General features: G+C 51.3%; 2 protein-coding genes across 14 annotated transcripts in view; one reads left to right on the forward strand and one right to left on the reverse strand.

Moving 5' to 3' along the window:
- The window catches only part of RIMBP2 (RIMS binding protein 2), a 169,896-nt gene extending 157,970 nt beyond the window's left edge, over positions 1-11,926 (forward strand). For 8 of the 9 annotated variants that reach the window (XM_032471867.1, XM_032471868.1, XM_032471864.1 and 5 more), the window contains 6 exons: positions 675-859; positions 1,414-1,582; positions 4,505-4,608; positions 5,458-5,529; positions 9,253-9,387; positions 11,271-11,926. In XM_032471867.1, coding sequence (XP_032327758.1) covers positions 675-859; positions 1,414-1,582; positions 4,505-4,608; positions 5,458-5,529; positions 9,253-9,387; positions 11,271-11,459 — 854 coding nt within the window. In that variant the 3' untranslated portion in view covers positions 11,460-11,926. The remainder of the gene's footprint in view (positions 1-674; positions 860-1,413; positions 1,583-4,504; positions 4,609-5,457; positions 5,530-9,252; positions 9,388-11,270) is intronic. The other variant, XM_032471872.1, reaches the window with a different exon arrangement.
- PIWIL1 (piwi like RNA-mediated gene silencing 1) overlaps positions 1-23,410 on the reverse strand; it is a 54,445-nt gene that overhangs the window by 1,349 nt on the left and 29,686 nt on the right. For 2 of the 5 annotated variants that reach the window (XM_032471874.1, XM_032471878.1), the window contains one exon: positions 21,871-22,018. In XM_032471874.1, coding sequence (XP_032327765.1) covers positions 21,871-22,018 — 148 coding nt within the window. Of the gene's footprint in view, positions 1-4,618; positions 4,869-12,157; positions 14,323-20,521; positions 21,747-21,870; positions 22,019-23,410 lie in introns of those variants that run through there. The other 3 variants (XM_032471877.1, XM_032471876.1, XM_032471875.1) reach the window with 3 other exon arrangements.

A 23,410-nucleotide genomic window follows, 5' to 3' on the forward strand; every position in this document is an offset into this window, starting at 1 on the left:
CAGGTTTTCCCGGGCAGGCTGGCTTGTTCTGAAGGCTGGAGTGGTTCTCATTTACTTCCCCACTGATCTGAGCCCTCTCGTGGGGTCGGAACGGTATTCTCTGCTGGCCGACCCTCGTTCCGTAGTACAGACCCGTGGGTGGTGAGGTGTGCACATGTCTATGGTGATACCACGGGTATTACTAGGGTTTCAAAAAGCACGGTCGTGGGTGGACTTGAAACTCGACTCTGCCAGGAGGCCGTTGGCTCACTGCAGTGACGGGTGCACTTACGGCCACTTAGTATTCAGAGCTGAGGGGGCAGCGTGGGCCTGTTACAAGCACATCCCGGGTCTCTGGGCCTGACCCGGTGGCCGCCCTCCCGTCGCTCATGCCTGCTTTGCAGGGGTCACTGGCGCAGTGGCTCCCGCTGCCTTCACCTGCCACGTGGCTAGAGTCACCCCGCTGCCTGGGTTTTTTAAGTTACTTGCTTTTCTGAGCTATCTATCTGATCATTCCCTCTTGCATAGTAAGCTATGTTTTTGTTTTGTTTTTTTTAAGACAAAAGTTAAAGTGCCAAATCCATTCCCCTCACTTTGCAAAACGCATTTCATGTGCCAGCGCACGTCCCCGGTCGCGGGTGGGGGATGGCCGGCAGGCATCACCAGCACCTGTCCTTCACCCCACCCGCCCGCAGATGAATACAGGGGTCGCGGCCGGCTCTCCCCGGACTTCTACGAAGAGTCAGAGACGGACCCCGGTGCGGAGGAGCTGCAGGCGCGCATCTTTGTGGCTCTCTTCGACTACGACCCCCTCACCATGTCCCCGAACCCAGATGCCGCAGAAGAGGAGCTGCCCTTCAAGGAAGGGCAGATCATCAAGGTGGGGGCACGGCTGGGCGGGCGGGGGGCGCGCCGCAGCCGGCGCCTTAACCCGCGGGGGAGGGAGGGGCTTCCAGCGCGAAGTCTGCGGAGTTCCGACGGGGCGCTGGTGACTCGCCTTCCGAAGTGGTCCTGATGCTTGTCAGTGAAACGGCCTTTGGAGGACAGCGGCGCTCACCCCGCGGAGTGCCACGCGCAGTCTGTCCGTGGAGATTATCTCCTCACTCTGGAATGCCTGGCGGTGGCACCGCCTCCTTACGGGGGACCCGTTTGCTGCGGCCGGAAGCAGGACGTGTGGCCGCGGCGGCCCGTCCGCGCGGGGCGGGCCTCAGTGTGCGTGGGCTCTTGGGCACGCGCGCGTGCAGCGGAGCCCCGGCCTGGGGTGGGAGGCCCGGGGCTGTCGAAGCCCCGGGGCGGAAACGCGCTCTTGGAGAGGCAGGTTTGCGGCAGGGCTACGCACATGTGTTTCCGGTGCTCCCCACGTCCGCTGGCCTCTCGGCAGAGCCGATGTGCTCCCGAGCCCCCAGCGCCTTACTCCCGCTTCTCACACTGCAGGTTTACGGGGATAAAGATGCTGATGGCTTCTACCGCGGGGAGACCTGTGCCCGGCTCGGCCTTATTCCTTGCAACATGGTCTCTGAAATCCAAGCAGACGACGAGGAGATGATGGACCAGCTTCTCAGACAAGGCTTCCTCCCTCTGAACACACCTGTGGAGAAAATAGGTGAGCAGCGAGCCCCTTCTCCCCCGTGAACCTGGCAGCAAAGCCAGTCTGCGCGCAGCAGGTGGTGGTAAAGGAAAGCACAGCATTTATTGCAGGCGCCCAGCAAGGAGAACCGGAGGCTTGTGTTCAGGAGACCTGAGCTCCCCTATGGCTTTTAGGGAAGAGCCTTTAAAAACAAGGTGAGGGAGGGGCCGCAGGGGGCCTGGTCATCTCATGGGCGTGCTTCTGATTGGCTGGTGGTGAGATAACTGGGTGGGCCTTCTGGCTCCAGCCGGTCTGGGGTCTGTGTGCTGGTGGTCAGCAGTTAACTTCTTCCACCTGGTGGGGGTTTTAGCATCTGCAGAACAACTCTCAGGATATCGTCCACAGCCCTTGAGAAGGAGTGAAGGGTCCTTGACATTTTTATGGCTAAATTATTATTTCATCTTGCTTGACTATTTCCCTTTGTTTCTGTATTTTTCTCACTTCTCTGATTAAATTTGCTCTTTAGAACTCAGGAAAGGCTTAAGAGGCTAAAATTTTTCTACAAATAAGGGGCAGGGGACGGTGGGGAGGGGGTCCTGTCCCCAGGAAGGCCCTGTAGGGTCCTGCTCGGTTTCAGTGGAGTGTCAAATGGTGCAATCCCTTCCCAGAACAGTTGGGTGGGTTCTTGTAAAGTTAAACCTACACTTAATTCAGTCCAGTTCCATTTGTATATACTTACTAGTGCTCTCCGCTTTGCACACAAAAAAAGCTGTCCATGAATGTTTATGGTGGTTTACCTCATAGTCACTGATGACTGGGAACCACTCAGACGCCTTCCAGGTGGATAAATAGCTGTGGTGCACCCATGAGAGGGGGTACCACCCGCCAGTAAAAGCAGAAGACTGTCCATCGTTCAGTGACATGAACGGGCCTCAGAGCCACTGTCCAAATGAAAGAAGCCAGGCCCCAAAAGCTGTATCTGTGTGATGCCACCTAAAGGGTGTTCTGGAAGAGGCAGGCACACTGGGACAGGAAGCCGATCGGTGGCTACCCGGGTTGGCACGGACAGCAGGGGAGCGTGAAGGAGTGCTGGGGTGATGGCACTGTTCTGTGCCTCGGTTGCTGTGGTTGGATGGAGAGCTGAGTTTATCAGAACTCACTGAAGAGCGAATCCTCCTGGATGTAAATTACACCTCGACAGAGTAGGTGTGCTGCTCCCGCCACCTTCAGAGACGCGTACTGCGCCTTCCCTGCGGCGCTGGCAGCAGGTGCAGGCACCGTCACTGACTGGCCACCGCTGTGCCTTGTGCTAGGAAATGTCCCTGCAGGCCCTGCAGAGGTGCGCTGCTTATCTGAAGTGAAAGTAGTGTTTCTTTTCTTTTTCTTTTCATATCTCTTTATTTTTTTTTCAAGAAGGTTGGGTATGTATTATTTTTTTGAACTATGGTCAGTTTACAGTGTTGTGTCAGTTTCTCAGCATAATAGTTCAGTCATACATACACATACAGATTCATTTCCGTATTCTTTTTCAGTATAAGTTACTACAAGATATTGACTATAGTTCCCTGTGCTGTACACTATGAAATTGTTATTTATCTCTTGTACATACAGTAGTGTGTATCTGCACATCCAGCCTCTCAATTTATCCCTTCCCACCCCCTTCCCTCCCTAACAGACATAAGTTTGTTTTCTATGTCTGAGTCTGTTACTGTTTTGTAAATAAGTGCCATTTGTCTTTTTTTTAGAATCCACATATAAGTGATATCATATATTTTTCTCTCTTTCTGGGTTAGTTCACTTAGAATGATGATCTCTAGGTCCATCCATGTTGCTGCAAATGGCAGTACTCCATTCTTTGTTATGGCTGAGTAGTATTCCATTGTATAACTATACCACAGCTTCTTTATCCAGTCATCTGTTGATGGACATTTACATTGTTTCCATGTCTTAGCTGTTGTATATAGTGCTGCTGTGAACATTGAGGTGCATGTATCTTTTTGAATTAAAGTTCCCTCTGGATATGCGCCCAGGAGTGGGATGGCTGGGTCACATGTTAAGTCTAGTTTTAGTCTTTTAAGGCACCTGCTGCTGTTTTCCACAGTGGCTGCACCAAACTGCATTCCCACCAGCAGTGTAGCAGGGTTTCCTGTTCTCTACACCCTCTCCAGCATTTATCGTTTGTGGACTTTTGAATGATGGCCATTCTGACTGGTGTGAGGTGCCACCTCAGTGTGGTTTGGATTTGTGTGTCTCTGATAATTAGCGAGATGAAAGCAGAGATTCTTACCCAGCGGCCGAGGCCTGGCTCGTGCGCAGACACGACGCCTGATGCAACCCCTGAGAAGCCGCGTAACTAACGTGTCGCTTTCAAAACACTGGCCTTTAATAGTTCTCATTTATATGCTTTTTTTTAAAAAAATGTTCTAAATTCCAAAAATCGGTTGTGGGCAAAAAGGGCCTGGGCTCAGAAGCAATGCTTCGATCCCAGTTTCCCCGGAACAGTTACTAGACGCCCGACACCGGGGTTGGCCAGGCAGCCTGCGCGGCCTGGAGGGGCCCCTCTGCCCTCCCCGCGGGCCGCCCGCCTGCGGCCACACAGCCGGGCGGCGGGAGCCCCTGCGCCATCGTCCTCTGGAAGGGGCGCTGTTGACAGCACAGCCACAGGGCGCAGGGGAGGTGGCGGGAAGGGGCCCCTTTCCCCCGGGCGGAGCCGCGCTTCTCCGGGGGCGGAGCCGGGCTGCACCTCGGGTCCCGGGGAGAATCACCCGGTTTGGTGGCCCAGCAGCCCGGGGTGGGGGGGGGGTTGGGGTGGGCAGCGCTGCTGGCCCGGAGTCGGCGGGCCTTCCCGCCGCGGGGGCCGCGCCCGAGCCGCCCTGGAGACAGGGCCCCGGGACGCCTAAACGTTTCATGGCGACTCTCCTCCCCTCCCCGCCCCCCCCACCCCTGTGACGCGGACAGAGAGGAGCAGCAGGGGCGGCAGGCCGCGCGCGCCGCCCACGCGGAGGATGGTGGCGCTGTACGACTACGACCCGAGGGAGAGCTCGCCCAACATCGACGTGGAGGTGACCCCCCCCCCCCCCGCACGCGGTCAAGGGGCAGGGAGGGGCGGGCGGGCGTTCCCCGGGGCGGCTGACGGCAGACGCAGAGGCTCGGCGCCCGGAATGCGGCTGGCCTCCGCTCCGCACCAGCCCCGCTCCTCGGCGCTCCCGCGGCCCGGGCTCGGGGTTCCGGCTCAGAGCTTCGGGGTCTGTTCTGTCCGGGCTCGTGCGCGTATGACGCCTGACGACTCTTAGATACGAGCTCTGTCCCTCCACCTTCATGTCTAGGAAGAAAAGTGCCATTTCTCTGGTATCTGCTGGGTTCTGTGTGCCCACCTCCAGCCAGGAGCCTGGCATGTCGCGCACACTTGACATTTACCTGCAGATGTTTTTACAGTCAGAGAAAGGCTGTGTGCGCAGTGGTCCCCGCACTGCAGAGAACATCCCAGAGCTCCAGGCTCTAAGTGACCTCTTTGGCTGCTTCAACGGCAGGGCCACCAGCAGAACCTGCTGATGGCCTAGAGAGCTGGCCGCGAGCCGGCACAGCAGCCTTTCTCCTGCGCGCTGGCCACATTTTGAGTTGTCCTTACTTTTCTACCAAGCTATGAACAGGGGTGTTCATTAGATTTGTGCCCTTCTTCCTTATCTGCCTGGACGAAATCTGATTGGAAAAAGTTCCTTCTTTTCTTACGGGTATGTTCGGTGTATATAATATGCTGGAAACAGAGTAAGTGTATTCACATTCTTACACTTAAACACCAGTACATTTAATACCAAAATAATAAGGAAAAGAAAGAATACCAGAAATCATGGGTTGTTTTTAAAGCAGCCTCTGTGCACAGGAAGAGCGCTGACCTTGTGCTCTGTCTGCAGGCCGAGCTGACGTTCTGCACGGGAGACATCATCACTGTTTTTGGTGAAATTGATGAAGATGGCTTCTACTATGTAAGTTTTTGAAACCTCTGTCTGTCCTCTCAGCACTTCTGTCACTCGTCTTTGTACTGCCGTGTGTCAGGCTAGATTATCAGTAAAGACAGACGGTGTTTGTGATGCTAAGTGTCCTGTTTTCGTTGCTAAGCTTACTTTTTATCAGTACATTTTTGACTTGTATACAACAGTTTTTCATAATTATTTTGAAAGCACTGGGTTTGACGTGCTAACATTTTATTCAGAAGTTACACTTATATTCTAGAAATTCTATCTGTATGTATTTTTTGGAGCACCTTTTTTATGGCTTTTGGTATCAGGATTACTCTAGAGATACTGAGTGAACTGGAGAGTTTCCGGTATGTTTCTGTCCTCCGAGCAGATCAGTGACACAGGTAGGTCTCTCACCACGTGAAGGTGCCTGCAGTCAGCCTAAACGTCGTCCAGGTTCAGTGCCTTTTCAGAACGCAGTTGTACAGAAGTTTTAATTTGTTTAAATAACTGTCTTCTTAAGGAGTCAGTTTTTAAAAATGTGTATATATTTGGAAAACCATGCCTTTCATTTAGATTTTTCAAGTGTTCAGACAAAACTGGACATAGTATTTTCTGGTAATTTAAAAATGTTTTTCTAATATTATCTGCACATGCCCATTCCTACATTATGTTTTGTTTTTTCTCAAATAACCTTGCTTAAATTTTATATGATCGTGAGAATCAGATGTAAATTGATATGAAATGTACATTTTTTAGTTCTCTCTCCACCAAATGGCTTTACTGTTACTTTGTTGGTCGAATTTACTGAGTTGACTGCCCAGTCCACTCACCGTTACTTTTTATTTCATCAACAAGAACACCTGACTTGACGCCAGACATGTTAAACTTCCCCAAACCCGTGTTCTCTGACATCACGCGCAATCGTAAACACGCTCAGGAGAGCTGGCGGCTCTTTCATGGGCTCGGCTGCTGTTCCCGCGACGACAGCGTGGGCGTAGCCAGAAGGACCCCTCTTGTCTCTGGGCCTCTCCCTCCATGACGCGCGACATCCCCAGTTAAGTCGCCGCGTTGTCGCCAGGCACTTGAGGCTTCTGGTACCTGTGATCCTTAACCCTTGTGCTGTGTCAGCCAAACGCGTGCGCTGCGTGAGCTGACTGGGCGCGGGGACCGGCGGGGACAGGCGGCACCGTTTGCTCGGACGTGAGGCCTTCCGACAGCTCGCGTCTGGCCTCCAGCACATCAGCAGTGGGACGGGGGCTCCAAGGGCAGGGGTCGGGCGGGGAGGGGCGTGCGAGCGGGCAAACGTCCAGGTCAGGTCTTCTCTGAGAGACAGGGGCTGTCGGGCTTGCCGGTGGGCTGCTGAAGGGAGCGGGAGCCCCGGGCCGCCAGGCGGCCCGTCGCCGGCGTCCAGGAGGCGTGCTGTTTGTGGGCCGGCCCGGTGCGGCCCCGGAGCCTGCACTGAGGTGCCCCTGGGGAGGCGGGTGAGCACACGGAGGAAGGAAGACGCGGAGCCCGAGGGCGCGAACAGGACGCCGAGTACCTCCAAGGTGGGGGCGCGCGCCCCCGGAAGGCTGCAGGGCCCCCAGCCCGCGCCGGGCACCCGGCGTGGGCGCGGCCGTGTGGCGTCGCAGGCACGTGCGACGTGATTTAATGGCATCGAGGGTGGGAGGCTCAGGAGAGCGCGCGACGAGCCGCGTCGCGGTCACGGCCACCGCTCTGGCGTCACCTGGAGGCCCGGAGCTCCGGGCGGGAACGCGGCCCCGGGGCCTGTGTGCGGGGCTGTGTCTCGTGCAGCGCGGAGCGCGGTCCCCAGACGCAAGCCCGCCGCCCCGCCGGTGCTCACCCAGGAGCAAGGAACGTGGTCTCCAGCTGCTGGAGGGCGATCTGGCCGCGCTGGCCTCACTGAGGGGCCGGAGACTGGACAGGGTTTTGAGCGTCTTACGTACAGGTGTTGTCTGCAGCCCTTGGTGAGAAGGAAGTCACCGGGCGGGCACGTGCGCAGTAAGCAGCGAAGGGGTGTGAAGCCTGGAAGGAGCAGCCACGGAGAAAAGGAGACGGGGCGGGGCGGGCCGCGCAGGTGTGCGCAGGGCCCCGGGGGGTTAATGCGCAGGAAGACGGGACGTGCCTGGGGCTGCCTGTTTTTAAAAAGTCAACCTGAATTTCTAATTGTGATAAAATACATAAAACCACCATCTGAGTCACTTAAGAGCTAAGTATGCTCGGACTGTAGAACCGTCGCCGTGTCCCGCTCGCAAACTCTTGCCGTCCTGCATCGGCCAGCTCTGTCCCCTTGAAACGCGAACCCGCGTCCCTCCTGCCCCGGGCCCGCCACCTCCTCACGACTCTGACTCTGACCGCGCCAGGAGCCTCACCACGGCCTTCCGACTGGTTTATCTCCCTTAACACACCGTCCCCGGGCCAGAATCACCTTCCTTTTTAAGGCTGAATACTCCTCCACTGTTCATGCATTTCATCCATTGATGAAGTTAGCCTGCCTCCGTCAACACAGGTGTGCAAGTACCTGCTGAAGACTCGGCCTTCACGGCTTTGGGGTGTACGTCCAGCCATGGAGTTGCTGGATCGTGCTAGCTCTGTTTTTGACTTCTCGGGGAACCGCCGTAGTTTCTCCCGCAGTGGCCGCACCATTTCACACGCCCACCAACAGTGCACAGGGGTTCCAGTTTCGCCACATCCTCACCAACAGTATTTCCAAGCATTTCACAGCGGCCGTTCCGGTGAACGTGAGTGCTTCTCCCGCGGTCGTCTTTACGTCTCCCTGAGTCGTGTGCGGAGCAGCTTCCGTGTGCTCCTGGGCCGTCTGTCTGTTTTGGTTTTTTTTGGGGGGGGGATAACTATTAAGTCCTTTGGCCACTATTCACTTGTTCCGGTGAGGCTGTAGAGGGTGTACACCCGCGATCCCCCCCTTACTAGATACGTGACTTGCAAACACTTTCCCCCTTCGTGTAGGTTTCCGTTTCAGCCTGTGGATCGCGTCCGTGGATGCAGTTGGGAGTTCGGACCTGGCAGGCCGCCTCCTCCCAACTGTCATCTCCTGAACACAGAAACGCACCCCCACGTTGTCCGGGCCAGTCAGCTTTGAACTTGGGTCTGGTTCTTGGGGGGCAGGTTAGCGCGGGGGGCAGGGAGTGGCAAGGTGGGCTGTGCGCCGCTCGGGACTGGTGTCTGCTGGGCGGCTGGACTGCCTTACGGACGCGGATATGCGAATGGGTAGAACAGTCTGGAAGGATGCACACCGAGCTGAAGCAGGCATCTCGGGGTGGGCGGGTGCGGACACTTTCATTTCCCCTGCTGTGTGAGCGTTCATGCGGAGAACGCAGTCACGCGTGAGAATGAGAAACAGCAGGCCGAGCAGGTCAGTCCTCCCAGTCCCGCCTCGGCGCCTGACCTCCCGGCCTCCACTCTGCACCCCCCGCCACGTGCTTGAGCGCAGCTAGCTCCCGGGGTCCCTCGGGGTGGTCCAGGCAGCCAGGGCTGAGCGCCACTAAGCGGTTCCTGAGCATCCCCTCGGCACCACCCGGGCAGCCCCGCCGAGACTCTGCGCACAGGGCCGTGCGCGGTCTTTCTTACCATCAGAGCAGTTTGGAAACAAGAGTCCCAACTCCCACCACTTCAGAGCCAGAATGGACTCCACGCGCCCCTGCTCTGAGCTGCTCCTTCCGCTAAAGCGGGCAGTGGGTTTCTGCAAAGGCAGTCAGTTGTCCTTCTGCCTTGGTCCTGTGTTTTCAGGGGGAGCTCAATGGGCAGAGAGGCCTTGTACCTTCCAATTTCCTAGAAGAAGTGCCTGACGACGTGGAGGTCTACCTCTCCGACGCGCCGTCCCAGTACTCGCAGGACGCGCAGCCGCGCTCCAGGACCAAACGGGTAAGCCCGCCCCCGCCCGCCCCGCCCCGCGCGCGCCCGCGGCCCCCCGCACCGCTGCTTCTGTTCCCCGGGCCGGAAAGCACGTGCCCGTAGTTCTTCTCTGCCCTTCCACGGGGTTGTCTAAAAGTTCTTAATCCTGAGCCTCATCACCTGCTCTAGTCACAAAGGGACTTCCCAGCCTGCGTCAGATGCACATTCCAGTGTGATCACGAGTGGAAGGGCCGGCTGGCCCTCAGGTCTGCGGGCAGTCGCGGCTACCTGCCCGGTTAGGGTGTTAGCAGGCCCCCTTAACAAGGACCAGAGAACTTCTCACCCATACTTAACTAGTAGATTACATTCATGTTTAGTGTCTCATTTTTATTTTACTTCATCACTGCAAGTTTTTATATATTATATTTTTATATATATATTTTTATTTCTTTGCTCATCTGCTTGGAAACAGAAGAAGAGTGTTCATTTCACACCTTAATCAGGCAATGTAGCCTTCACGTAAGTGAGCAACTGAAGATACCCATACAGATACCGGCTTAAGCTACCTTAGCCCGGCTAACGCGGTAGACTTAAGGCTGCACTGTGGGGTGACAGAAAAGAAATATGTCTCAAAACCTCATTGGACCTATAAAGCATTACTTGCTCTCAGTTGTAAAGCAACTGAATTTGTAGTGAAATCAGTCATCTTGAATAATCATTTCCTACAACTTACATTAAGAATATTTGAAAGGCCACCATTGGGAACATATTTCTTAACAGGCTAATTGTTTGTTTACACAGAGCGTTCCAATGTCTCCTCATGACTAAAGCTGCATATTGCATTGTTAGCCACTCGTGGAAAAAGCACAATCTAGTAAATGTTTACTGTAGGAAATTTTACTTAAAAAAACACAACTCGAGATGGAGCGGAGGAGGAGAGCGAGCGAGGCGCTCTCGAGTTGGCTCTGGCCGCCCCGCGCGGGCGCCACCCTCCCAGGGCGCCCGGGCTCCTCGGCGCAGGGCGCGCTGGGAGCGCGGCGGCTGCGGACGGCGCCGTTGGTACCAATGCAATACTGAGCGAGCGAGCGCGCAGCTCAGACGCTGCACTAGCCGAACACACGGTATCTTCAGGTGTACTCGGGATGCTGTATAGGTGTTTTCCATTAGAATTAGACCTTGATTGTAAATCCAAGCAAGCTTGAAGCCCCTTGGCTCACACCATTTGCCTCTTGAACGGTGAACGCTCACTAGAAAAGGGTTCGCTCTGGTGAGGGGAGGGCCAGCGGGAGGACGGCTCCCCGCGATCTCGCGCGCCTGTTCCGAGGCAGCGAGACGCCGCCGTGCGCTCTGTGCTGACACAGACGCATCTTTAATCGCTTGGAAATAATGAAAGCATACACTAAGGGCCTTTAAGCTTTCTTTGATTGTAATTAAGGTTCATTTTAGTTTGTTTTTTTTTTTTCTTTCAACCGGTGTGCCATCTCCAGTGTTTCTGCAGTAACTAACCCACGCAGGAGTGCGCTCGGCAGGGTCAGGGTTTTACATACCCCCGTAGGTTTCCAATACAACACGATTCCCTTTAAGAACCTCTGCTTTTAAGATAACTGTTGGGTACTCGGCCGACTTGACTCTCACTCCAGTTTAACTTTTTTGTTCTCCTCTGCTTTGGGTCTTAGTTTACAAGTCAACTACCTAGCTTTGTTTTGACAGCCACCCCTCCCCTGAGAGCCACACGGGTGGCCGGGTGGCCGGGGCCTCGGAGCCGAGCCACAGGCGGGGCGTGTGCTCCCCGTGGGACCCCGCCCCGGCAGCAGGGCAGCACCCCTAACCTCTCCTGGTGGGAAGCGGGGTAGTGTGTTGCTGTGTTACTTGGCGCTCATGCACTCAATAAATTGTAACAATGTACCTACTAGGTTCCTCCTGAGGGTTCAGGTACAGCAAGGAGAGCGCCATCCCCCACAGCCCATCTCCATTCGGGGTCACCTACGTCATCTGTGGGTACTGGTAGTCCTGGGAGAGGCAGGGAAATGTCCTCGAAAAAGAAAAAGGGGCTGCTTTCCAAAGGCAAGAAACTGCTGAAAAAGCTGGGTGCAGTGAAATGATTCACGAGCTTCTGGACAACTTCCAAATCTATGTAATTTTCTTTAATTCCAAACTAGGGCTTTCATGACTCAAGTACTTCCTAAAAAGCCAGTCTTCTCCCCCCGCCACCAGTGGAGGAGTGCGCTTTGCACTGCCACCCACTTTGCCCGCCTGCGAGGACAAAGGGCCGCGCCGCCCCCTCGCAGCCCCGCCCACCTGCGCGCGGTGCCGGGTGGGGGCGGGCCCTCGGGAAGGAGCGGGGCGGCAGCTCTCGGCAGCTCCCTCCCTACTGTGGTTCAGCCTTTGTGCGCTGGTCACCTGCCCTTACAGGAATGATTTCAACCTTCCTCCCTTTTCAAAATGCCTGCCTCATAACGCATAACTCACGTTAACTCTGGTCTTGAAATTCCTAGTTTAATCGCCTTGATGTTCTGCCTTATAAATGCAGTGGTTTGTACCGTCTAATAAAACTGCGGTGTACACTCTGTATGTGCGTGCAGTGCTCTCCATCCTCACACACACAGCGCTTTGAAATCGAGTTGCACACACTTAAGATCCCGGCTTTTCATCTTTCAAAGCCAGCCAGGCAACACAGAAAATGTTTACTTACTCAGATCATTCAGAGAGGAGAGGAAGTGACTCTGGTAAAGCACCACTACTCCAGTGTGCCAGAAAGCTGGTAATAGTCACTGCTTTTAGTGTTACATTTTGTGGCATATGGATTTTCGTTACTTTCTCTGTCAGAACTCCATACACAAATAGTCAGCAGCAAACAGCACACACGGAAAGCAATCCACGTAACGCATAAGCCACACCAAAAACATCCTAAATTAAGTCTGTTCAGACTGATTCCAGACTGACCTTCACCATTGGCACCTGAACAAAAACACATTTACAATGTTGCCGGCAGATGGGTTTGATGGTTACTACTTTGTAATTCTGGTCCTCTGGTCCACTTGTAAATTGTTTTTACTCTTTATACATACTTTTCAGACTGCCTTTCTTTTGTAATTTATGGAAGGTTTATAAATGAATGACAGAGCTTTCCCCATTGTGTCTTCAAAAACTGTAAATTGTAATATAGTAGTATGTGGTAATTTATTAAAAGGAAATTAATGTGTGGTTAAGTTCTGTGTGGGTGTGTGCATGTGTACAGCTAGTGTAAAATATTTTATAGAAATAAAATGTTATTTTATACAGTGCTGTTTATTCTGTACGTTTGTTTTAAACACTTTTTACCACAACAGCATAACTGAGCTCCTTTCTCCTATACATACAAGAAAAATTCTAACCTTTTCTGGCACTACTGTTTTCTGAAAATAATTCTGATCTATGTCTGGGTAGTCATTTACAAAATTCTGTCACACTTGCATCACTGGTGACAATCCACTCAGCAGCAAACAAAAGGAAATTAGCGTCAAGCCAGTATTTCTGGTGAAATACTCATGTGCAACAAAGATTTCGAGAGTGAATTCAAACCGCAGTCATAATATTTCCGTTTGGCAACTTTAGAATTCAAATGAGCTAATAAAGAGCTACACCAACTAAATACTAAAATACAACCTAGCATTTCATACACCACACGTTTTCCTAAAAGCCTGTAATTTAAAAATCCCCCAAATAATAGGGCTTATTCTAATCAAGAGGTAAAACCAACAGGCTTATGGCAAAATGAAAATATAATCTAAATGCATAACTTTATGAAACTATATACAAGCATATAAAATTATAACTGCTATCATAGTGTCCTTCACACTGAATTATGCTTCCACCTACTACATCTACAAAAAAAAAAAAACTTATGTTTGAATAATTGATGACAAAGAAGTACCGCATAATCTTATTTACATGTGGAATCTAAAACATTCCAACACGCAGAAGCACAGGTGGTTGCCAGGGGCCGAGGGTGGGGAATGTGGGGGGAGGCTGGGCAAAGGGCACAAAGTTCCAGGAATGTGAGATGAATAAATTCTGGAGACCTAAAGTTAAAAAAAACTGAAATGCTAGATCAAGTGGAATGTCTTACATTTTAAAACTTCAGTTTAATAAATACCAATATAAGAAATTAAAGTCTACACAACAGCATGAATGTACTTAATGCAACTACACACTTAAAAACGACTGAAGTGATAAACTCTGTTATGTAGACACGTCACCAGAATAAAAAGAAATGACCATTTCTCCAAAAAAAAAAAAAAAAAAAACTAGTGAAAGTAACCATGACTAAGTCTTTGGAAAATACTCACAAATTCCCTAAAACACGGAAATGCAGGCTAGCCCAGAACGACAAAGACACTGTAAGAACGCTAGACCAACAGCGTCACGGGTGTAGACGTGAAAGAGTGTAACAAAATGCTAGCAGCAACGCATCCAACAGCATGTGAAAAGCAGGACGCGCTGGGCTCTGCGTGGTCCAGCCTAGGACTGAACGCTGGCTCAGTACGCTGGAGGCAGAACCCGTGTCTTCTGCTGTATTAGCAGGACAGGATGGAAAAGCTATCTAATCACATCAGTAGATGTGAGGAAAGCACTGGACAAAATCAACACCTGTTCAGGAAACTAAGAAAAGAAAGGAGTTTATTTCAACTTAATAAAGTTAACAGCCAACACACCTGACGGTGAAAACCTGGCCACGTCCCCCTTCTGTCAGAGCCATGGCCAGCGTGTCCGTGTGATTCCGCGTGCTCAGCACTGCGCCGGGGCTCGCGGCCAGCACCACAAGGAGGAAAGTCACACACTTCTGAACGGAAGTGAAGCAGCCTGTCTGCAGGTGATGTGACTGTGTGTAGAACTTACGGGGCCTACAGAGTGCTGTCAGCACCAGCAGGTGACCGTGGCAAGGTGCTGGGGTCCAAGGCCAGCACACAAACATCAGCTGTGTTTCTACAAACCAGCAGGGAACAATCACAAATAAAAATACAGATACAAGTGACATGAGATAAATAAATGTAATTAGTTACAACAGCATCAAAAACATGAAATTCTTAGGGACTAATTTAACAAAATATATACAAGACTTGTATACTGAAAAAGGTAAGGAACCGCCTCGAGACTATGAGAAAGCCCCGAAACTTCGAGGTATGTAATGTGCACGGTTTGGAACATACAATACTGTTAGATTGTCAACTTTCCCCCAAGCAGATTTACTGGTTCTACTGAAATGCCAGTCAAGACCGCAGCAGGCTTTTTCTAGAAACTGATAACCTGATTAAAGACTTGTACAGAAATGCAAATGCCCTGGAATAGTCAAAACCATTTTGAAAAAGATGAACAGAGTTGAAAGACGCACACTGCCTGAACGTGAGACTCACAGAGCTGCAGTGATCAAGGCAGTGCTGCTTCCGTGTAAAACACTGACGTAAGTCAGTGGGACAACACAGGCAGTCCAGAAACAGAGGCTCTCACAGAGAGCCAGTTCATTTTCAACAAAGGTGCCACGGCAATTCGGTGGGGGAAACACGGTCTTCTCCAGAAATGCTGCAGGAAAAGGGGGACTTACAGGTGGGGAAACTGACCTTAATCTTACATAATACACAAAATTGTAACTCAAAATAGAACACAGTCATAAATGAAAACCTTAAGACTATAACATTTCTAGAAGAAAACATAGGAGAATTTTGGCTAGAAAGATGTCTTCTATGGATGGGACGCAAAAGCACACATTGTAAGAAAGAAGCCCTGATTACTGGACTTCACTAAGGTGAAGAACGTCTCCTCTCTGACACGTAAGAAAGTAAAACAGCAAGGCAGAAACTGAGAGGAAACACTCACAGTGCAGATGGCTGACAAAAACATCTGTATCCAAAACACGTAAAGAAAATTCACAACTCAATACGACCAACCAATTACAAAAATACGTGCAAAAGACTTGAACAGGAACTTCATGGAAGATATAAGAATGGCTAATATGCACACAAAAATTCTGTGTCAGTGAGCAAGGAAATGCAATGAATAATCCAAGCGAGGTAACGCCACACACCCACCAGAGCGGACAGACCGACGTCACCAGGCATCGCAAGGATGCGGAGCAGCGGGAACTCTCACGCAGCGCAGGGCACAACGGCTCGTGGAAGCAGAGACATGAGCACACAGGTCCAGCAACTCTACGTCTATGTATTTATCCACGAGAAGTAAAACTATGTCCACACAAAGGCTTGAACAGGTTTTTTTCATAGTTTAGAGTAGCCCAAGATAGGAAGCATCCAAATATTCTATCTGTCCCTGTGATCAAACAGCATGAGCACAGCCATCCAGTGGTGCCCGGCTCAGCAAGCACCACGCAGACCGTGAAGTGCAGATCACTGGCCGCTTGGGGTCAAGGTGAGAAGGGCCGTTCGCGAAGAACCAGGAAGGAACCTTCTGTGGGACGGAGCATTTTTCTAAATCTTGATGGTGACAGAGACAATGGAGTGTATACATTTGTCAGAATTCATCAAACTGAATTCACTTATGTGTAAATTACAAGAAAGTTGATTTAAAGCAATAGTGTATAAGCTGATTAACAGACAACTGAGTTAAAGTGCTCGAAGATTCTTGTGTTGTCCAGAAAGGAGGAGGTTTATTTCCTACTCTGATGCCCCAGCCTCACAGGCCCGAGGCCAGAGGCCCTAACAGGAAGGAAGAAGGCACGCACGTTCCTAAGACAGGGGCTCTGTGGCCCGGGGGCCTCCTGGGCAGCTGCCATCTCCCTGCACCCCAGAGCCAGGAGCCACGTGCCTGCTCGTCCTGAGGCAGCCCTGCCGCGCCACAGCCGAGCCCACGTGGCCCCTCCAAGGGCTCCTTTCTGCCACACCTGCTCAGCCCTCCCACTGGACTTAGGTGGGTAGGGAGCACTGGCAAACGGGGCCTGGATGGGCCTGCTTCTCCCGGTGCCCACAAAGAAAACAGGCCAACGGCAGAACATCCAGTGCTGAAGTGCAGCTGGAGGCTGGGACTTAGGACCCGGGTTTCCTGGAAGCCTGACTGGCTGCTGCCCACGGATGAGCTCACCTCTCTGCCTGGCGTAATCTCAGTCCAGCTGGTGCCAACATTTCTGAGTGTTATGTCCAAGTCTCAAACCGAGAGTCTTAAGAGAACTGGGCGGAGGCCTGCCACTAGGAGTTTTTAAAGCCCTCTGGTGGCCAGAACACATAGCCAGGGTGCAGAGCTACTGCAGAGGACAGAAGGGTCCCTCAACACAAATGCATGAATATGGGGGGGGGGGAGTTACTGAGTTAAGGGTTACATGCATTATTTATCCTTTCAGTAAGTTTCTGAGAAACTGCCATGCGTCAGACATTGGTAAAGACACTGGGGAGACAGGTTTCTGTCCTCCTGGATTCCTAGAAGCATTTGCATCCTAGTTGGGGGAATAGAAAAAGCACAGCAAGTAACATGCTGTTGATACCAGTAAGGCTGGGGAGAAGAGAAAGGGTGCACCTCTATGCTGGTGCGATGCTGAAAATTTAGAAGGTGGTCCCTCTGCTGGTGACAGCTTAGCTGACCTGAAGGAGCACGTGGAAATCTGGCCCTGAGGTGGGGTGAGGGCACCCGGGCAGTGTGGGGAGGGCAGGACCACAACGCCATGCCCTCATGGTGACTGCCTTTTGGAGATGGGCACCCAGTGCAGGTACGAGAAGATGTGTGGCTCCATCGCTCTGTTACAGACCAGTTCAAGGGACTCGGAGGAGACAGGCGGCTAGAACAGGGGCCGAGCCGTGGCTGGACATTCGTAACACTGTGAAGGCAGAGCTCCTAAGATGTAACGGGGAGCCCAAAGGGCGCCATGGGAAAGAGTCGGCTCAAGGAAGAGGCCAAGGGTTTTGGCCTGAACATCTGGAAAAATGGAGCTCCAGGGAGGGGAGTCACAGCTCAGCTTCAGGCATAAGTTACTCACCCAGAGGTTCTCAAAGCGTGGCCTGGGGACCCCTAGGTCTCTCAGGGTTTTTTCCTACGACCGGTGCCGGAGCAGACACCATGCCCTTGCTCAAAACCCACCAGCCTCTCCCTTGAACAGGAACTAACATGTCTCCTTAAGTCCCAAGGTCCAGGCACAAAGGAAGAGATGCGAAGAGAAAACCAAAAACCAGCCAGAATCAGCTGCAACAAAGACGGCAACAAACCCGACCTTCAGCAGACCTGAGGTCTCTCCCCTACGCTGATGTTCCTGCATCGGCATCCCACGTGACACACCCTCCAATGGCTACAGCAGGAAGCTGCAGACCAAAACAGGGCAGGAGGGTGGCATTCTGCAAGGCCCGCCCTTTCCCCAGAAGAACGCAGGGGCCTCCTCATCGCTAGCCTTGCCCCCCCCCGCCCCCGTGCTTGTTCTTTACAGCCCAACCCCTCGCCCACTCGGACAAGGAGCTGCTCTGTGAGCTAACCCCTGCTCTCCACCCTCTGGCCCACTGAATGAAGCCGGCTCCGCGCCGCCCTCAGCTCCGCCTCCCTCCTGCTGTGTGAACCTCAAGCGAAAAGAGCCCTCCCCGCCCGGGCAGAGGGCGTCCCCTGGACGGGCCACAGGACCTAACTCAGTGACACTAAGAGTTCATCCGCCTTCCTCACTCTAATTCTTTCACAAGTAAACAGTATTTTCTGGAGGCTTCAGGACACAACAGCATCGTCCTAACAGTTACTGGAACACAGGCTTACGAACTGTTTTAGAAACAATTTCTCATATACAAGTACCAGTGAATGTAGCCACCAGAAGCAAAATCTGCGCCCTCAGCAATCTGAGAGGCTAAGGAGGTTTCAAGACAAAGAAGCCTGAGAACCGCAGCAGCAGCGCTTCCCGGGAGGCAGCTGGTCGTAGGAAACCAGGGCTGGGAGCACAGACGGTCCGCATCGCCAGAGAGACGAGTCCTGGGCGTGTCAGCAGGGCTGAGATACCCGCCCCACCTCTCAACCCAGACGGACGAGAGGCGAGCCCGTGTCACTCACAGGCAAACGGTGTCCCGGGAGAGCGGGTGTGCTGAAGCAAGAGAACCTTGTCAAAGGAGGGGCTGCTGACACACAACCTTCGGCCCCGGCGGACGCAGAGGACCTCTGAGCACCCAGAGGACGGTGTCCAAAGAGGCAACACTGGTCTGAAACAGGTGACCTCAGGGACAGAAGTTCTCAGGCGGGGAGGCGGGGGCGGGGGGGGCGGGAGGTCTCTGGGGGCCGGGGTCTGGGGTTCCCACTTGACTTCTGCCAACGAGGCACAAGGCGCTGGGGGGACAAGCCCGCGCCATCGCCTGACTGCAAAGCGCCTGCACTCTCCACTGACTTGATCGCTAGAAAATTTTATAATCTCTCTCTTTTTCGCCCTGGATTTTTAAGTAATTGGATTGGAATGATGAATGCAAACAGAACCAAACCCAGCCCTAGAAATACTGCATTGGAATGACAACACCAGCTCCGTGAATGGATTAAACCTTAAAAATATACACATTTCTGAAGACTCACATAGCACCAGGTTGAAACTGGTGTTGAAAAAGTGTTTGCCAACAAATTCCAGAATACTCAGACAAACCTCTATGAGCTCCAGGGAATACCATGTTAAAAAAAAAAAAAAAACAAACAAACGCTTCACTAAGGGGCAAAGGTTTTGACTTTTGAGGAAAAACCTCTGTGCACCCAGAAGAGATCCGGGCAGACTGCCTATTGTAACGCACTTTTGAGTAACAACCGCAACATGGCTGACGGGTCAGACCAGGCACTGAGAAGGGAGGGCCTGCGTGTCTTTAACGCTGAAGCCTTCAGCTGAATTCAGGTGTGCGTGCTTCTCTCTTAAGGAAGAAACCTGGATTTCAGCGTTCTCGCTTTGTTCTTGGAAAGCACTGCACTGGATTCCCTCACAGGCACTCCGCTGCGCCTGCCTCCTGGCACCAGCGCGCCTGCTGCCACTGTAAGAAGCTGGCTGCCTTTAAAAGCAGCCCTCCAGTAGGCATCCTTTGTGTTTGCGCGTCCATTCCACCTTCTGGCTGTAGCACCCGAACTTTCCTGTGCGGAACCACTCCTTCACCACCCCCAGACGGGACTCAGCCAACAACTCCAAGTACCTGTTAGGACAGCACGTCCCTCAGGTCCCAGGGTGTGCAGACAGCCCGAGCGGTGCTACACCCATCGTGGAAAAGGTGCTCCTCTCACTGCAGTGAGGCTGAGACACAAAGCCAGATTCCGTGACAGCCTCTGCAACCCCATCTGGGCAGAACCCGCCCAGGAGGAAGCAGATCAGGGTCCCCAGCATCAGTCCATCAATCACGCTCTATACACCTTCTCAACTGGCCTTTGCCAGACTTCCCAGACAAGTCACCTGGGGGGCACTTAACAGCTTGCCCGGCCTCCGCCCTGGACGTTCTGACTGCCGGGGCTGGGCTGGAGCTCAGTGGCCTGTGATATTACAAAGCAAACGAGGTCAAGTTGAACAGTCAATTTGGGAGCCACTGCCCAGGACGACCAAGAGAGCCGACCAGCATCCTTCCTGGCTTAAACTACCTTGAGATTATGTCCCTTGTCAAAAAAAACCCAAGTCTTCATGATGCAGTGGGGGTCATCTGAACACTACAACTTTCCACAATTACCTCATTCACCAATTTTTCATGGTTTGAAAGATATTAAAGCCTTTCAATGTTAAGGGCTAATTTAAAACCTGCTAGTATGAGACTTTATTAAGTTACTGACTAGCTATAAAAATCCATAAATAAAAAAATGCCCCAATCAACCTTTCACAGTTGTATCACGAGACCCTCTTACACGCCTCCACGCTCTGACAGCAGCCAGCCCCTTTCATCATCGGCCTTGCTGTCTCCCTGGCCTGCCTCCGGACCGTCACGATCCCACGTTTCTTTCCTTCTAATGTTTAGAAATCAACTAGGCTCAGGGAGCGAGGCTAGGAGCCAAGGACAGTGTTACCAACAGTTATTACCTCAAAGAACTAAAAGGAAAATAAGTGGTTTTCATTCATAATACGGTAATGAGGCTAAACTGCAGAGGGCAGCTACTGGGTGAGCAGCAGCGCGGTGACGGTGAGACCCGCACCCGGGCTGAGCCGTGCCCATTTCAGCCACAGTCACAGTTCTGGCGGCCTGTGTACGACCGTGCGTGTTTCCACTCACCACACTTGGAAGCAATGCTCAAGGGTGTTCGTACACATTAACTTCAAGCCTGCTCTTTGCAAAATTCCCTGAAAATTCCTACAAGAATGCAGATGTGAATAATTGCACTGCTCAACTTCACAACACACGGCCCTCTGAGCCTGCACTGCCTTACCAGCTACGGATTTCCAGTCTTAACACTACTAACGCTGCAGGTTGCAGCACCTCCTGACAGAGTTTCACTCTGACACTGAGGTTCATTAAGTGACACTAATTTAGCTTTGAAAATGGAATCATATCCTCTGAGTGTACTCCCCAGAAGTTTAATCAAATTAAATGGAAAGAAAATGCATATGCTTTCGGTAAAAACAAAAACTACACTGTTACTCAGATAAGAAGACAATCACTGCAATTTTATTTTATAACAAACTGAATGATGTCCCAGTTGCAAAAAAAAAAATAAATAAATAGTAATGTTAATAAAGACTACTGGCCTTTTTTATTAAAGAGTCTTAAAATGTTCCTTTGGACACAAATTTAAAACTTCCAGCTATCTCTTTCTTTGACCCCGTAACACCCAGCCCCAGACATGCAATAAAAAGCAAGCACTTCCCGCCAGCCACACGCCTGTCCTACGCCTCGTGCAGGTTATTTGATGGCAGCTTTTGCTTTAGAGCGAGATGATCGGGTAGCCAAACACAACCCTACCTCTGGACTGTACTGAGCTTCCCGCTTTCATGCCTTTTCTCACCTTTAAATTCAAAACAAGTATTTCAAACATAAGGTCAATGTAGCTTTATGCGTAGGACGTGCCCACTCCTGAAAGCAGTTTCAATAAAATCCCTACTTTCCAAATAGATTAGGAGAGTCTGTTTATAAATACAAAATACCTTATCCACATTTTTTCAGAACAAAAAATCCTCACATGTTTATGAGAACCAAACAAGATAAAGTATAAAACCCTCATTTTCACCTATAAAATAAGTTAATGGCAATGTTGGAAGGAAGACTCTGGAGCTCCTAAGTCCCTTCCCAGGTTTCATCCAGAAAGATACAATTTTAAAAAAGCTTAAAAAATCCCGAAGTTGTAATTTCAGAAAGAAAAACCAGCTACGTCTTGTCTTCTTCCGCCGGTCAGAGGTAGTAAAGCTGATTGGACAGGGACAGGTTTGGCTCTCTGTGAATGCTCTGGCCGACAAGGAAGGCCAGTTTGTGGGCATACTGGCAGGGGGCGGGAACACGAATGACACCCTTTAGTGGAGGGAAAAAGAGGTCCTATTACTCTAAATCTAGCTCCTTTAGGTTGTAAATCTCAGCGCTAGCTACAGAAGCCTCTGGAAAGCGAGCCCCGGGCCGCGCGCGAGGGCGCACTCACCGGCCAGTTGTAGTAGACGTGGCAGAGCTTGTACGTCAGCCTCTGGATGTGGTCCGGCTTCAGGCCACTGCTGTCGTAGATGACGTTGTAGTGCGTGGGGGAGACGCTGCCGCTCCTCACCGCCTGGCTCACGATGAAGAAGTCATACCTGCCGTGACAAAAGGAAAAAGCCACACGGACACAAGGCTTATGCTTTGAAAGTGAAAATCAAGATGATTCAAGCTTCTGACAGCGAAAAGCCCTGTACACTGACGTAACCTGACCTCCTACGTGATGCGCTGCCTTGAGGTCAGAAACTTTACTGATAAAGCGCTCTGAAATGCTTACGTGTCAAAGTTTAAGATACCACTATTATGTGTATTATCAGTGTCTGTCACTGGTGCCTCAGGCGGTCAACAGTCACTGGACCTGGCTGCTAGTTCTGACGTGCCCACGGCGACAGGTCCCTGTTCCCACCCCACATCTGAGGGAGATGACAGAGCAGGAACAGTTCCAGAATCAAGAACCAAGCAGTGCAAATGTAAAGGAATGTCACATCGGTACTTCATTTTCTTGGTACCAATTAACCATCAATCCAGAGACATTGTAATTTGACTTGATAGATATTAAGAAATTAACTCTCTAATTTATTTGCCCAGTGAAACTAGACAAACTGTAAAGTCAGAATTGATCTACAACAGATTATTTAGAAAAATGAGAGTTTCAGAAATGTTAAGTGACTTGCCCAAAAGAACAGAGAAAGCACAACAGAGCTAAAATCAAAACCTTGGCTCTCAATTCAAGGATATTATCATTCAAAGAGGACTTCTCCAAGCATCTGAGCAGCATCAGCAGCTGTTAAATTTTAAGTGGTATCTAGTAAAAAGGAATCACATTTCTTTGTACTTTAAAATTCAACTTGGATTTTACCCAAATTGTCTAAATCAGTTATGTCTTCAGGTCAACTGTTACAGCTGAGTTTGGTTATCAGAGTAGCAGTGCTGTTGGAAAGTATCACGAGGTCATTCTGAATGGTTCAAGAAAATCCTGCAGGAAATGAACTTGCTAATACCTTAGCCATTTTGTCTTCCCTCAGTGAATTTCCCTAAAAGGTCAGAGCCCTTCTGTAGCCCTGCCATCACTAACACCTGCCTGGGAAAAGTCAGAATCCAAGGTAAGAGTTCTTGAAAACAATTCCTAACCGTCCCGCAACAGGACGACGTAGAGTGAGACTCTGTATTACTACCACTTGCTACATAAATTCAGCACAGCGACGCTGCTTCTGCCCGGGGCGCACGCAGGGCAAGTGCTCCCTGTTTAAACTCTGCACAGAGGCTGACATCTTATCCAATTAAAGTCGCCCTTTGTTAAAAAGGCTCCAACATTTTATATATAAAGACAAAAATCGTCCTAGCTGTCCACTCTCATGAGGAAGGCATTACTTTGGACTGGCCGATGAGCTGCCCTCATGAGCATGACCCACTACCCTGTACCCTGTTCCCCACAGAAGTGCTTCTGAGGAACCGAGTTTCACGACCCTACAGCTGAGCCCCTGTGTGCT

The sequence above is a fragment of the Camelus ferus genome, chromosome 32 (genome assembly GCF_009834535.1).
Source record: "Camelus ferus isolate YT-003-E chromosome 32, BCGSAC_Cfer_1.0, whole genome shotgun sequence".
NCBI lineage: Eukaryota > Metazoa > Chordata > Mammalia > Artiodactyla > Camelidae > Camelus > Camelus ferus.